At 39.8% G+C, this 15374-nt stretch overlaps 2 protein-coding genes across 2 annotated transcripts in view; both read left to right on the top strand.

The window, feature by feature from the left end:
* LVRN (laeverin) overlaps window positions 1-15130 on the top strand; it is a 63118-nt gene extending 47988 nt beyond the window's left edge. Inside the window, exons 16-20 of the mRNA XM_059693838.1 lie at window positions 1516-1623; window positions 3155-3322; window positions 3537-3674; window positions 8167-8242; window positions 13101-15130. Coding sequence (XP_059549821.1) covers window positions 1516-1623; window positions 3155-3322; window positions 3537-3674; window positions 8167-8242; window positions 13101-13241 — 631 coding nt within the window. The 3' untranslated portion in view covers window positions 13242-15130. The remainder of the gene's footprint in view (window positions 1-1515; window positions 1624-3154; window positions 3323-3536; window positions 3675-8166; window positions 8243-13100) is intronic.
* ARL14EPL (ADP ribosylation factor like GTPase 14 effector protein like) overlaps window positions 3543-15374 on the top strand; it is a 38686-nt gene continuing 26854 nt past the window's right edge. Inside the window, exon 1 of the mRNA XM_059693858.1 lies at window positions 3543-3674. The gene's annotated coding sequence lies outside the window, so the exon portion shown is untranslated. The remainder of the gene's footprint in view (window positions 3675-15374) is intronic.

Raw genomic sequence — 15374 nt, 5'->3', positions numbered from 1 at the left:
TTCTAGATTTAGGGAGGGAGTTTGTGATCAGCTATGGTACAGGGATTATATTTACAGCACTAGTCACATCAACTTTAAATCAATTAGACCGAACAAGAAATACAAAGCATACAAAATGTGATTATTATCTCTCATGAGTATCCTTCTGAGAGAGGAGAAAATTTTAGTGCTAGGACCTGTGACTAGAAGGACATAGGGTTGAATGGACAAGTAGATTGAAGATGGGAAGGACTAGTTGGAATAGTGAATGTGTAGGCATGTGTGAATAAACAGGAAGGCAAAAGTGTGCTCAAAACTGCAGGCATGGCCCTAACCGGTTTGGCTCAGTGGATGGAGCATCAGCCTGTTGCCTGAAGGGTCCCAGGTTTGATTCTGGTCAAGGGCTCATGCCCCAGTTGCAGGCTCGATCCCCAGTGTAGAGCATGCAGGAGGCAGTCAAACAATGATTCTTTCTCCTCCTTGATGTTCCTATCTCTCTCTCTCCCTCTCCCTTCCTCTCTCAATTCAATAAAAATATATTTTAAAAAAAACAACACACACGAAGGCAGCACAACTGTTAACTAGCCATAACCTTGGATTAGTTAATTGGACTGAAGTGACCTGCTTTTTTGTAGCATCCCAAGACGAGTTCTCTGCAGCCAGCTTGGGATGGGTGGGGAGGGACAGTGTGTGTATAAATGAATGCTCAGAGCTGTCTTTCAGAAGGCCTCCACCCTTGGACATTCCACTTCTGCTTATCAGAGAGTCAGGTCAAGCCGAGTTGAAACTAGAGGGTGGGGGAATAGAGATTTGGCTCTTGCATTTTCTGGAACTTTATGGCCACTTTGATTTCCTTTACCTTTTACTTCAAACTTGGGGAGAGCAGGGAGATATACCCCACGCACCGCTTATCTGGATTTATAATTGTTCTTCACTGTATTCTTTTGAACTTACTTGTTTTGAACCATAATGTGTACCCCTTCTCAGCTATAAAAACAAAACAAAACCTCTATCCTTTTTCTGGCCATAAATATAATAGCCAGGAGGAGTTGAAGAAGAAACAGAAACTTAAGCAAGGAAAAGCACATGGTTGAAAGAGAGAAATAAACCATTCCTTTCCATGTATAAAGAACTTTCTTTTTAAGAGTATTAGATCAAATACTCTAAAGTCATTTTTTATCCACAAGGCAATTATTATAAAAGGGAGGAAAAGTAAATTGATAACAGATGTGGAGTCTGTGTACACCATGTGTGATTGAGGGAGATAAAGGATGGCAGTAATTTATTTCTAACTTTTCAAAAAATACCAGTCTTAGGAGCTTATTTGGTTCCTGACAGGCTCTCAGAAAACATTTCTCTGAATCTTAAACACGTTTGTTATCCACAAAAGCGTTTTTTCTTCTTTTTTTAGCAAACTTGATGTTATTGGAAGGATGTTTTAAACTACCCATCTTTTTATGAAACATATTCTTGGAGGGAGAAAAAAATAACGTGGTAATGCAAAATAAAATGTTTTCCTTTGACTGTTCCTTCAAGAATATCGCTGGAAAAACTTTTTGCGAGTGTGTGTTTCTTGGGCCTTGAGGACTGTCTTCAGCTGTCAAGAGAACTCTTCAAAGACTGGATGGACAATCCAGAGAATGAGTAAGATAAATACTGAAATTGCACTGGTCTTTGTCCTATTTCAACACCAGCAATCTTTCTACCTTTTTGATGCTCTCACTCTGGGAATGATTGTTTTGTTTTCACTTGGTTAATCTCTCCTACAATTTTATTCAAGTATCTTTCTTTAAAAAAAACTATCTAATGTAGGTCTGTTCATAACAATAGATTAGAACTTATACAGCGATTGTCACTCAGGATCTATCATTGCCAGTGCATTCCCTTTAAGCACTTATGCTTATTTTGAGTCTTATTTAGGTTGTTCTTTATTATATACATACATACATCAGAGCAACTCTTTTTTTCTATTTGTTTGCAGTCTCTCAGAGAGCTGAGGCTAAGACTCTATTAATATATCACCTCAGATGTACTGTTAGGAAATGTGATAGTAAGATATGAACCCAGACTTATCAGTGCCGGGGTCCAACCCCAGCGGGTCCAGGGGTTCCCAAAGGTGTAGACGGAGTCGGCGAAGGAGGAATGACACAGAGACAGCATTCAGTTGATCAGCAGCCTAGCCAGGATCTCCAGCCAAGTTCTGGTCTGGATCTCTGGCAAAGTTCTGGTTAGGATCTCCAGAGAGGTTCTGCTTAGGATCTCCAGCCAGGTTCTGTGTCCATGTTCTCTTGCTAGGCTCTCCAGGTTCTCCAGCCAGGTTCTGTACTAGGTTCTCCAGCCAGGTTCAGTCACCAGGTTCTAGTCAGGTTCTCTTGCCAATTTCTGTAGTCAGGTTCAGTCCAGGATCTTTTGCCATGCTCTCTCCAGCGAAGTTCTTCTGTCCCTAGAGAACGTTCTGTGTAGGTTCTGTGCCTAGGTTCTGTCTCCTAAGTTCTGTCTTCTGAATTCTCTTCTAAGCTCTGTCTCTTTCTGTCTTGTTACATCTGTATTTATACCAGTTGATTCAATCCTATCAATCTCTATTCCAAAGGTTAGGGCGTTTCTTATCTCCATTCCAGGGAGTAAAGATTATGTAGCTTAAGCATGATTGTTCGTAGTTAAAGTGATTAATTACCCGCCTGGCACTTAGTTGAGGGGTTTTATTCCCTCCCTAACTTCAGGGGAAAATCCCTACCTGGGGAAACAACCTTTCTCAGAGGTGACCTTGGTTAAAACACATAGTGCCAAGAAGGTGAGGTTCTAGTCAGGTTCTCTTGCCATATATGCCAGGTGAGGTTCTAGTCAGGTTCTCTTGCCATATATGCCAGGTCCCTTGAAACAGCAAGCATGGACCGGCTCCCGGCATATCAGCATATACTTACCAATTGTACTACTCTAATTTATTTCTCCCCTAAACCCCTTTCTAAACTAATTTGACAGTCTCATCTCATCACGGTAACACTAATGATAGTTCCCACAGTTGCCTTTCTAGATCCCTACTTTTGCTCTTTATATCTGAGATCACAACATTTTTTTCTAGCTACATAGTTCTGAATATATGATAACCCATAAACACAAGTAACATGTTTATAACTCAACTTCTATGAGAAATATCATTACATGTTATACTTTACAGAATACCTTATCCAGTTAAAACTGTGATTTTATGTTACGGCATTGCCTCGGGAAGTGATAAAGAGTGGGATTTTTTGTTAAATATCTACGCCAATAACACAAATGAAGAAGAAAGGAATCAACTTGCTTATGCAATGAGCTGCAGTAAAGACCCATGGATACTTACCAGGTGATTATGGACAACTTACCTTGAAAGTTCCTGGTGGAAGAGTGCAATTAATAAACCAAAGGGAGAAAAGTATCACTGTGCTACGATAACAATTAATAAATATTTGTGCATCATTAACTTGGAATCATATGGGATTTTGATTCCATTTATTTAAATTAACTTCTTGTATTGCATAATTTCTACATCTTTATTTTCTGCAAATGCATTTTTACAGATATATGGAATATGCCATCACTACATATTCATTCAATTTTAATGAAACAAATATAATTGAAGTTGTGGCAGCATTTGATGTTGGCCGATATGTCGCAAAAGACTTTTTAGTCAACAATTGGCAAGCTGTGAGTGAAAGGTAAGAACAGGATGTGAGACCACCCTTTCATTTAGGTCATGAGTTTGGTGCTGGAAGCACAGAGTCAGCCTGGCTAGGTCACAAAAGTCCTTTGCACTGACTAGAAAAGGCATTTAGTTTCACCATAAACTGGCTGTGTTATGGGAGAGAAGGTCACTTATCTTCAGTTTTGGCTTTCTGAATAAAGATAGATTTGCATGGGATAGTTTTATACCACAGTTTCCCTGTTGTGCCCGCTCAGAAGTTTGAAAGCGAGACTAGAGCAAGTCACATTTTCCTGGTGCATGTACATCACCATTCGTTTATTTTGTGAAGTGCATCACCATGTCTTTATGAAACAACAACGCCCATCATTACATCAGCTGGATGTTGCTTGTGTGCTTTACTTGTCAGATTCCCTTTTATATGCCTGGATTCCATAGTCTTGAACTTTTTAATATTTCTCATAATTTAAGACTAATCTGTTTGCTTCCTAGCCCACCTATTGGGTAACGTATACATTGGCATACAAATATCAGACAGCAGGCCCTGGATGGCTGGTTTTTCTAGAACATTACTTAACCATGCATTCCTAATAATCACATGCTATAGAGTGAGCAGATTCGAAGTAGCCAACAGTTCAGGTACAAGCAACTGTAAAGTTGAAAGCTACATTGTATAAATAAATTCTTTTGAAACAAAATATTTTTAGCATAAAAATGTTTAAGAATGTGAATATGGTTCTCTTACAGAGCAAAATAATGGAATAGGGTGCATTTTTTTGGTTCTGTGTGTGTGTGTGTGTGTGTACATTTATTGAGCACCCATACAACATGTAGTTTTAAATCAGAAATAAAAAATGTGTAGATAAAAGCTTATTTGTACAGTACCATTACAGGCTCATCAGTGGAATTTGAGAAAATTGTCTTTATCTCCTGCTTTAAATGACTTATCATTCTAGGTTTATTGCTTCAGAGGGTGTTATAAATTCCTTAAATGTCTGGGATCCCTAAGACCTTTGGGATAAATGGTGTTTTCATTTTTGCTTAAGTTGTTAAAGATAATGCCCTCCTTCTTAGGTCCTACTTCTCACTGGGAATTCGGCTATAAATCAGAATTATGTCCACAGGTCCCCTTGTTCCATGAGGTTTCAGAGATGTGCCCACCCCCTAGGGTTGTATGTTTTCTCTTTCCCTGGAGCTTGTAATGAAAACTTCACCCCATGTTCACTCTAGGTCTGAAATGCCTGCCTTTTCATCTGTAATCCTACTATGCACTATAAATGTTCATGTAAACAAAGTATCGTTTTGCTAGTAGATCAGTCCTATCAGGATAAACGCAGATGAGAAAGTAACTTATCCATTTGACTTGGGGTGGTGAACACACAATACAGTGTACAGATGGTGTGTTATGGAATTGTGCACCTGAAACCTGTATAATTTTGTTACCAGTGTCACCCCAATAAATTCAATACAAAGGAAAGAAAAAGAAAATAAAGAAAATAAGTTCTCTCACCCTCTCATTTGGAACGGGAAGTGGAACATCTATTTATTGTTTGTCTATGAACATTGAGGCCTTAGTTTCCTCTTCTCTAAAATGAAAGACATGTATTTATTAATTCTAAAGTTCTTTCTAGTAATAAAGTATTTTGGTTTTACTCTGATAAGACAGTTAGTTTCAGCTGTTGTTGGGGATATAAAGTGATTAGAATGTGGAGATGGAGGCAGAGAGGGCTTTGGGGACTCAAAGGGAAGGAAGGGAATTGAGTGAGGTTTGAACAGGCAGATTTGGGAAAAGTCACTTTCCACATGGAAGGACTAAAAGATTGACTTGGAATGAGTCACATCCCTGGCTGGAACTTGGGGCTCTGGAAAGGGGGAGACAGGGGAGGTCACAGGGTTGAATTGAGCACACTGCCAATAGCAGTTCAGAAACATCTGCTCCCCTCGACCACGCCCAGGACTCTTCTCAGAAGGCCCAATCTGAAAATACATTCTGGAATATTTGCTTGAGTAAAACATCTTCAGCTTGCTCCTGCTCCTCCCTCCCTTGTGCAGACACTGCACTGGTCTCTGAGGGGTAATTATTTAACTGTTGGACCAAGATGATCCTTTGAGCACTGATCTAAAAGAAGGAACCTCCACTGACCATAAAGACATCTTTCAGGTTACAGGAAAATCAATATGTACATGTAGATGTGGGTAGATTCTATGGAAGAATGTGTGGATAGGGATGGAACACCAGGATTTTTGTGATCTTTTGTTGTATGTGGTAGAAGTTATATTTATGCCCTTATCACCCTTGTTAAGTTGCTTTTAGCTTTCTTAAAACAATGTGGATTTCACAGCCAACAGGAAAATGCTAGTTTTGTTTGAATATAGACTATAAGGTATAATCAGTTCCAAACTCAACTGGCCCAAAATGAATCTTCACTTTTCCTTATCAAACACTCGATTTCTCCTCCAAATATTGTTATATTGTCTAGAGTCCTAAGCTTGAAACCTGCACTTATTTTCACTTCCATTCTGTTGTATTTAATGATGGGGAACACAGAGTGGAAAAGGTTAAGTAGGAGCACAAGGGAACTGCGTGAGTTGAGATGTGGTTGGAGTGGACCCATTCCCACCACCTGCCACTGGATTGGGCTGGATGCCTTGGTGCCCCATGCTTGCCACAGGAAGTCAGACATGGCAGGGGAAGGGGGAGGAGAGAAGGAGAAATGTGAGAAAGGAAAGAGGCAGAATGCAAGCCAAACTAGAATACCCATATCACCGTGTCCACACTAGCATTGAATGTTATCAGTATTTTTTAAAGGGTAACTATGCTGACACCCACTGGCTCTTGTCTTGATATTAATTAGAATGCATTTGACTAGGGCAGAGATAAACTACTGGTAAAGTATGTATTTTTGTTTAATATTTCAAAGAGATTGCTCTCGCAACAAGAGTGACAAATCCTCTCTGTCTCAAAAATTATCTCCGCTTGAAGCTTGCAAGACCAGGAAGGAATGATGTGTGCCAGGTGCTCTGATAGATGCCACAACATACATTATCTCATTTACTCTCCAGAACAATGCTTCTAACTATATGTTATTCCTCATTTCTACAACTTATGAGTTGCCCAAGGTAACTTCAAATTGGGCCTCACCTGTTGAGGTAACCTTTCTTCTGGATCTGGTAGAAAATCCCATAGTTAGCACCTTATGTAGTTTTCCGCTTTTTTTTTTTTAAGCTTGGGACTTGGTTCTTTGCAAATTTTGCCAAGTCTCTTGAGTCACCTCACAGGCTTTTCATACCTGGCCAATAAAAATGAAAAATAAGAAATATTTCCGCTTTCCCCACAGAAACAAGTTTGCTTGTCTGAATTACGTGTAAACTGTCTCTTGTCCTCTACTTTGCTCAAGTAAACACAGTTTACACTATAGCTGGAGATCTAAAAAGAACAAAAGCACTGTTTTCTCTTACCCTTGTTTGTGTAGTATGCCAACATTAACTCTTATAATTTTAAATTTCAAGTATACTTTTTGAAATAAATTGTGTGTATAATTATCAAGCCAGTTCAACCATTTCTTATTCAGTCTGTATTAACCCTATCTTAATTTTCTTTCTTTTTTAATGCATCCAAAAGTCTTTATTTACTTTTATAACTACAGCACCACTTTGGGCAGGTATGTATCTGTTCTTTCTCTACAGCAACACTTCATGGCTTTTTTTTTTTTTTTTTTAGATGATTTTCATTGGGTATCAGGGGCACTAAACTAAGGAGGAAGTTTCAGTGACCACGCTTGTTTGAGGGAATGTAAATAGAGTAGAGCCACGTACTTAGCCGTGAGAATCTCAGATGATATGGATCCTCTTTCCAAAAAGCACGTACAAATACAACATTTTTAATGAGCTTTCAGTGTATTTTAGTCAGAGTTAAAAAAAAAAATACAAAAAAACCCACTGTTTTTAAGGGACATAATTTGCATATTTATTTACTCCCTTACAAATTTTCTGATTTTGAGGTATGTAATGGCTATTCTAACCACCTCATTTAAAAAGATAAAAACAGTTGACATTGTTATTGTTTTTAAAAAGAGTTTTTTTACATTTAAGTGAACTAAAAACTATGTGTTACACAAATCAGTGTTTAAATATAAACATTTTTAGTGCTAATAGAATTTTTTATTGATTTTAAAGAGATAGGAAGGGAGACATCAATTTGTTGTTCCATTTATTTATGCATTCATTGGTTGCTTCTTGTATGTGCCCTGACCAGAGATTGAACCTGCAATCCTGGCATATTTGGATGGTGCTCTAACCAACTAAGCTACCTGGCCAGGGCTAGAATTTTTTATATAATAGATTTTCTATTAAAAGATGAGGGTAAACTAATTCATACATGTTTTCTTTTAGATGTTGGAGATAAAAATTAAAAAGGGCTATATACTTAGCATTTATCTGGCAAATAAAATATAGCTTTGTCTTGCAAAACATTTCCCAACCCTGATTAGCATCTTGTTGCTTTGCAGGTATGGAATACACTCGTTGGTTACTATAATGTATTTAATAGGGAGAACCATAAGTACAGATTTACAGGTCATGGAGGTAAGTACTTTAGATATTATGAATTATAATGATAAGTTGGAAGTCACTTTTTTGTGTCATTTAGAGTTGCTAAAATTAAAATGCTTATCTGAATTATAACATTCTATGCTTCCATTGGTGCTGTCATAACTGTACATGAAATGTTTTTTAATTCTGTCTTGCTCTTGAGGGTTGGACATCATTCTTTCTCACCTGAATTACTTTAGTAGACTCTGGCCCAAGCTCCCTGGCCCAGGCTGGGCTTGCCTCCATCCATTCTGCACACTGCTACCAGCCATTGCCCTGTTCGCAAAGCTTCAGTAGCTTATCAGTTTTTAGGAAATTTTCAAATCTTTTCATTAACACATGAAGCCCTTAATAATCTGGACCCTGCCTTACCCTCTAGCTTCATTTTTGCCCAGCTCACCACTGAGTATCTGAAACCAAGAGACAGACCACCCCCAAATACTTTCCCTCTAGCTATACTCCACCACTTACAGATTTTCTGAAATTATTAGGTTGTTTTACATTTTCTAGATTTCAGAACCCTGTCCTTGACTGGATAATTCCTAATCATCATTTAAGACTCTGCTCCAACCACCTACCTATTCCAGGAATTTTTTATGAACTGATTTATATCTGTCCTTCCTCCATACTCCCAAATCATCCCATCAATATCTTTATTACAGCACTTACCACATTATACTGTAATCAGTGTGTGCATACATCTACTCTATGAGGGTAAAACAAGCTCCCTGAGGACAGAGACCATATTTTAATTATAACTGTATTCTAGAATCTAATGTGGAGCTTGCTGTTTCTAGCGTCTGCTTCCCTCTGGGCTGAATTTCTTCTTAGGCAGACTTTCTTCACATGGATGCAAACATAGGTCCAGCCTTACATGATCGTTAGCATCCTCAGTTGTAGAAAAAGGAATACCTTTTCACCCAGCTTCAAGTTCCAGTCCTGAAGGCAGAACTCTGATTGGTCCTACTTGGCTCACATGCACCAATCACCGTGTCCAGCGGGAAGGAAATACTCTGATTGGCCTAACCTGGGTCATTTGCCCACATTTGGAACCAGCCCCACCCAAACCACAGACACTGAGATAGGGAACGAGTAGTTCTGGAAAGAAAAGGGAAATCCTATAACCACAAGGTAAACTGAGTGGCAAAAGCAAATGTCTACAAAAAAGCAACACACAAAGTAAAACAAGAATAAAATATAAATACAACCTCTACACACCCAGCAGCATAGGTAAAATTAGAAAGATTGGCAATACCAAAGGTTGGCAAAGATGTAAAGCAACTGGAACTCTTACCCTACTGGTGGGACTGTGACATGGAAACTACTTTGGAAAACAGACAGTATCTCTAAATGTTAATTAGACGCATGTGACCCAACAATTCCACTTTAAGGTTTTTACTCAAAAGAAATGGAAACCTATGTCCACACAAATACTTGTACATGAATGTCCCTAGCAGCTTTATTCACATTAGCTAAAAACTGGAAACCACCCAAATGTCCATCAATAGGTGAATGGACAAGGAAAATGCAATATATCCACACAATGGAATTCTACCCCACAATTTAAAAAAGGAACAATTTTGTGTAGCAACATGGATGAATTTCAAGATGATTGTCCTGAGCAAAAGAAACCAGAGACTTTCTAGGAAATGCAAACTGATCCGTAGTAACAGAAGGTAAATCAGAGGTTGCCTGGGACAGAGGGAGGGATGACCTGAAAAGGGCAGGAAGGAACGTTGGTGGGCCATGGAAATGGACTGTATCTTGATTGTGGCTATGGTTTCACAGGTGTATACAGAGATCCAAACTTGACTTGTAGACTTTAAAGCTTATGTATATAAATTTTATCTCAATAAAGTTGATTATGAGTAAAAAAAAAAATACATGAGTAAAAATTAACTATGGCCTGGAACTATATTAATAAAAATAGTGCCGGGAGCCGGTCCATCCTTGCTGTTTCAAGGGACCTGGCATATATGGCATATGGTTCTTAATATGTTTGCTCACCTTCTTGGCGCTGTGTTTTAACCAAGGTCACCTCTCCAAGAAAGGTTGAATCCCCAGGTAGGGATTTTCCCCTGAAGTTAGGGAGGGAATAAAACCCCTCAACTAAGTGCCAGGCGGGTAATTAATCATTTTAACTATGAACAATCATGCTTAAGCTACATAATCTTTACTCCCTGGAATGGAGATAAGAAACGCCCTAACCTTTGGAATAGAGATTGATAGGATTGGAATCAACTGGTATAAATACAGATGCAACAAGACAGCGAGACACAGAACTTCAGAGACAGAACTCAGAACACAGAACTTAGGAGACAGGACTTAGAAGACAGGACCAAGAGAGACAGAACCTAGGCCCAGAACCTACACAGAACGTTCTCTAGAGACAGAAGGACTTCGCTGGAGAGAACATGGCAATAGATCCTGGATTGAACCTGACTATAGAACATGGCAAGAGAACCTGACTAGAACCTGGTGACTGAACCTGGCTGGAGAACCTGTACAGAACCTGGCTGGAGATCCTAAGCAGAACCTCTCTGGAGATCCAGACCAGAACTTGGCTGGAGATCCACCTTTGGGGACCCCTGGACCCGCTGGGGCTGGACCCCGGCAAAATAGGAAGGGACTGTGTAAATAAGAAAGGAAAATCAACTCCCTTCCCTAGCAAGTAAACAAATAAATGTTTAGGACATAAAGCCTGAAATTTGATCCTGAGCAAGAAAAAAAAAGCAGTCAGTTATGTAGTTGTTATAAAGAGAGAGAGGAAGAACTGCTAATTCCTGAAGGAATTAGCTTTGTTTCAGTTTGGCTTGCCTGAAGATGAACTGTCAGGACCTGATTTATCAGGGATTCCCTGGATCAGAGTGTGAAGGGCGCACCCAGAAATGCTGGAAAGAAGGCTTGGAATCCTGTGGAGTCTTCTAAAGTGTATCAGTTTATCTTTGTAGTTTATCTCTACAGAACCCAGTAAAATTTTATTGTTTTTCATTTTTAATTTTTATTGATTTTTAGAGAGGAAGGGGTGAGGGGGAGAGAGAGAGAGAGAGAGAGAAAGAGAGAGAGAGAGATTGGTTGACCCCTGCATGTGCCCCAACCGCGAATGGAACCTGTCTGTCACCTTTTGGTGTCTGGGATGATGCTCCAACCAACTGAGCCATACTGGCCAGGGCTTGTTGTTGTTGTTTAATGAATGAAGGTTGTATAAATTTAGCAGTCTTCAAAGTTCCAAAGCTCTGTAGTCACTGATAGTTTATTTAAAACTAGAGGCCTGGTGCACAAAATTCATGCATAGGTAGGCCCCCTAGGCCTGGCCAGTGATCAGGGCTGATCGGGGCCTTCGGCTGCCAGCTGGGACCTCCCTTCCCTAGCTGCCGGCTGCCGGCGAGGGTCTTCCTTCGTTCCACATCACCCCCTGGTGGCCAGCACACGTCATAGCAAGCAATTGAACTCCCTGTTGAACTCCTGAGGGGACAATTTGCATATTAGGCTTTTATATAGAGAGATGATGTAAAAGTGGATTTAGCAGTGATTACATTTTTGCAATTTTGAAAACAAGTTAGCTATTATGAATATCCTTGTCAAAAACCTATTAATGCCCAATAGTCCTCCTATAATGTATTAATTCACATGATAATATAAAAAATAATTACTAAAAAGAGGATGAAAAGGAAGTCACATGAGTCCCTTCTCCTTCCAGACCAGCATAGTTTCTATATACTCTTTGCTTCTCTTGCTCTGTTCCTTATACACTACCCTGTTGGAGCGTGGCCGCACTCATGCTCTCAAGCACACATAAAGCCCCCCTACAATGTCACGGACCCAACTCCTCTCCCACTCACTGCAGGTGCATGATCATATGGGGTTGTGGGGAGGTGGATTCCACTGCCTGGTAGGTATGGACAGGTGTGGAAGAGGGTGGGAGGTTCTGGTTCCTTAATCTACTTTTTCCAGAATGTTCCTTTTCCTTTGTAATTAGCCTTGATAACCCTATTACTACTCAATTTTAAGTGCATTAGGGTTTAAATGGCATTTTGTGAGCACGGGTATGCTGTCATCTCACATGTGCTAAGTTCTAATCCTTTGAAGGAGAAATAGACTAGGAATATAACTAATTAGTCAATTGGCATCTGGCTTGTACATAATATTGCATATGTTCCTATAGCTTAATGCTTGACTTGACTCAATGAAGGAATTTAGTCAAATGGACAAATCCTCTATCTAAATATCTATAATAATAAAAGGGTAATATGCTAATTAGACTGGACATCTTCCTGACATCATTCTGGACATCCTTCCTTACCAAGCTGGGGCTGGAGGGAAGCCATCCTGGGTCTTGGGTGCCTGTGGGCAGCCAGAGGAAAGCCAGCCTGGGCCCCAGGTGCTGGAGGGAAGCCGGTGCTGGCAGCCAGGGGAGGGAAGGACTACTCTTGCATGAATTTTTGTGCATTGGGCCTCTAGTTCTTAAATAAAGGATAACATCTGTAAAGACACAGATGTTGTGTGCCAGTTTTGAGCTTTGAAAGTTGCAAAGTATTTTTTGAAGTAAGAAAAGGTCTCACTCTATCTCTGTCCACAAATTTTGTCTAATATCTAGTATGCATTCAGTAAATCTTTATTGAACACCTACTAGGTAGTTGGGGAATAGAGCAGTGAATAAAATAGATGAAGTTCCTACATCATGGAGCTTCTAGTCTACATTTGACTCTCCAGGGTAGGTGGTCTTCACATATTGCCACCCATTCCAACTGTCATTGGCCATTTGCAAAATCATGTTGCTACTTAGAGTGAACCGTCCTGTTTTGTCTAAATGAGGAGTCAGATTGCCCTGACCGTCTCTTTGTCCTTTCAGCTGCAGCAGTTTTTCAGCCCCATGTTGGAGGAGCACCAGAGGCTCGAAGTTCATGCCAAATTACAGGCAATAAAGAATGAAAATCTGACAAACAAAAACCAAAGTGCCAGGATAGCTGCATGGCTACGGAAAAACACATAATTTAGTGGCCACTTTTGGCATTTCCCCTTGTATATTATACTGTAGTTTGCTGACTGTTTTGTCTTCTAATACTTTGTGAGTCTAGAAAACCACATGTTTTGTTATTTGTATTTCAGTCACATTTACTACTCAGCGTCCTGTTCCTCCCGTGTTGTCACGCTGGCACTGAGCTCACTGATTGCTGAGGAGTTTTCCAGCACTGCTGTGTTTTGGGGGAAGATTTCACTTCAAGTTGGGCTATAAAACCACAAAATTTACTTTAAATGCCTTGTAAAAAACAAATTTACCTTAGAAAGTCTTGCTTATTCTGTTGTGAAGGCCAGTAGAATATTAAATCATTGGCTAAATGAGCACATTCTTTTCTAAAGGAAATACAGATTTGCAATACTCTAGGGTTTATTTAGTTCAACTAGAGGCCCAGTGCATGAAATTCATGCACTGGGGAGGGGGTTCCCTCAGCCCGGCCTGCAACGACACCAGCGTCCCTCACCCCGGCCTGAGGACCCTCCCCTTCCTTCCCTCCACATGGCCGGGGCGCAGATGCTGGACTCACGTTGCCGGGGCGACACCGCCAGCATCCCGCCCCAGCCACTAAGGATGCCACCATCTTTGTCACGGAGTGATGCTTAATTTACATATTACTCTTTTATTAGATAGGGTATTTAAAAGAATAATGAGCAAGTAACACAACAGTGTAAAGAAGGAGAACCAGAAGAATAATACCCCCTAGAAATCAGAAAAGCTGAAGAAAAGCAAGTTTTAAAAAGAAGGTATGGGCAATTTTATGAGCCATGTGAACTGCCCTAAAAGCAGGAAATGTGTCTTGTGCCTCTTTCTCTCTACCCGGAGTACCTAGGCATTGTGCCACACTTTACTTACTGGCTACTGAATGTATGATGTCACAAAAAGACCCAGGATCACAGGATCCTAAAGTATCTTTAGGCTTGCTGTGTGGAGGCCAGATTGGAGAGGAAGGCTCTGCCTTGAAGCTCTTGACTGTATTTTCCTGTGGGAATGGACATTCTTTTAGCCAAAGTTTATGAGCAAAAATAATGTCAACAGACAATAGCAATTATAGGGTAATCTTCAGCACAAAGGGAGATGGTCAAATAAAGAGAAATGAAACTAACTGGCTAACCAGAATATACTCTTCACAGCTTTGCACTCGGGATTAGTTTGAAATGTGGTTTCATTTGGCCAAATTGAAACTACTTATAGTTTGGACAACTTTAAACATTTTCATCAGTCACAATGTATGGAATTAGATTAGTTTTATTATCCCTGATAAAAACCAGGACAGCTAAGGCAAATCACCCTACTCTAGAGTTTGTGTATATCTGATTTAACACTGTGCTTTAATTTTGATTTTGTAGAATGGGGATTAAACTACAGATCTCCTATCTACCTCAGAGCGATATTGTAAAAACTAAGGACTATGTCAATGAAAGGTCTTTAAATATCTAGGATAATAAAAGTGTAATATGCTAATTAGATCAGATGTCCTTCTGGACGACCTTCCAGACAAAGCTGTGGTGGCAGGGGCCAAGGCAGAGGCAGCTGCCATGGTGTAGGGGGCCAAGCCCCTTGCACGAATTTTGTGCATCGGGCCTCTAATGTTATATAAACTCAAGACAGGGTGATTTAAGGTTTTATTCCCTATTTCTTATATAAGTTAATGCAGCCACAAATTAAAATTTTATACAAAAATTCACTTGCATATTCGCTTCCTAAGAAGATGCTCCCTGAGTGTGAGTGGAGGCTACGAGACAACCATGAGGACAAACCAATGCACATTCTACTCAGATTTGACCATGGGTCACAGCTCAGAAAATTTTTCCTTGAAATTTAGAAATTTAAAATTAAAGCAATAAAATATCCCCATGTTTTCACATCATTGTGTATGAGATATCTTATGTTTCCTTAAGCATTCTTTCTATATTTCCTTTTTTTTCCCCTCTGATCATCAATCTCATCTTTTGATAATCATGTCACATGTCTTCTCAAGTGCTTTTCTCTTCCTCCTCCTTCTCTCCTCCACTTCCAGCTCTTCCCTCTCTCCCTCGGACTCCTCTGTCTTCCTTCCTTTTCAGTGACCTCGGCCTGGTTGACCATGTCCTCTGTCCTTGGTCTTCC

Source organism: Myotis daubentonii, chromosome 4 (assembly GCF_963259705.1).
Source record: "Myotis daubentonii chromosome 4, mMyoDau2.1, whole genome shotgun sequence".
Taxonomy (NCBI): domain Eukaryota; kingdom Metazoa; phylum Chordata; class Mammalia; order Chiroptera; family Vespertilionidae; genus Myotis; species Myotis daubentonii.
Note: the sequence above shows the minus strand (reverse complement) of the source record. Positions and strands in the feature narration are given on the sequence as shown.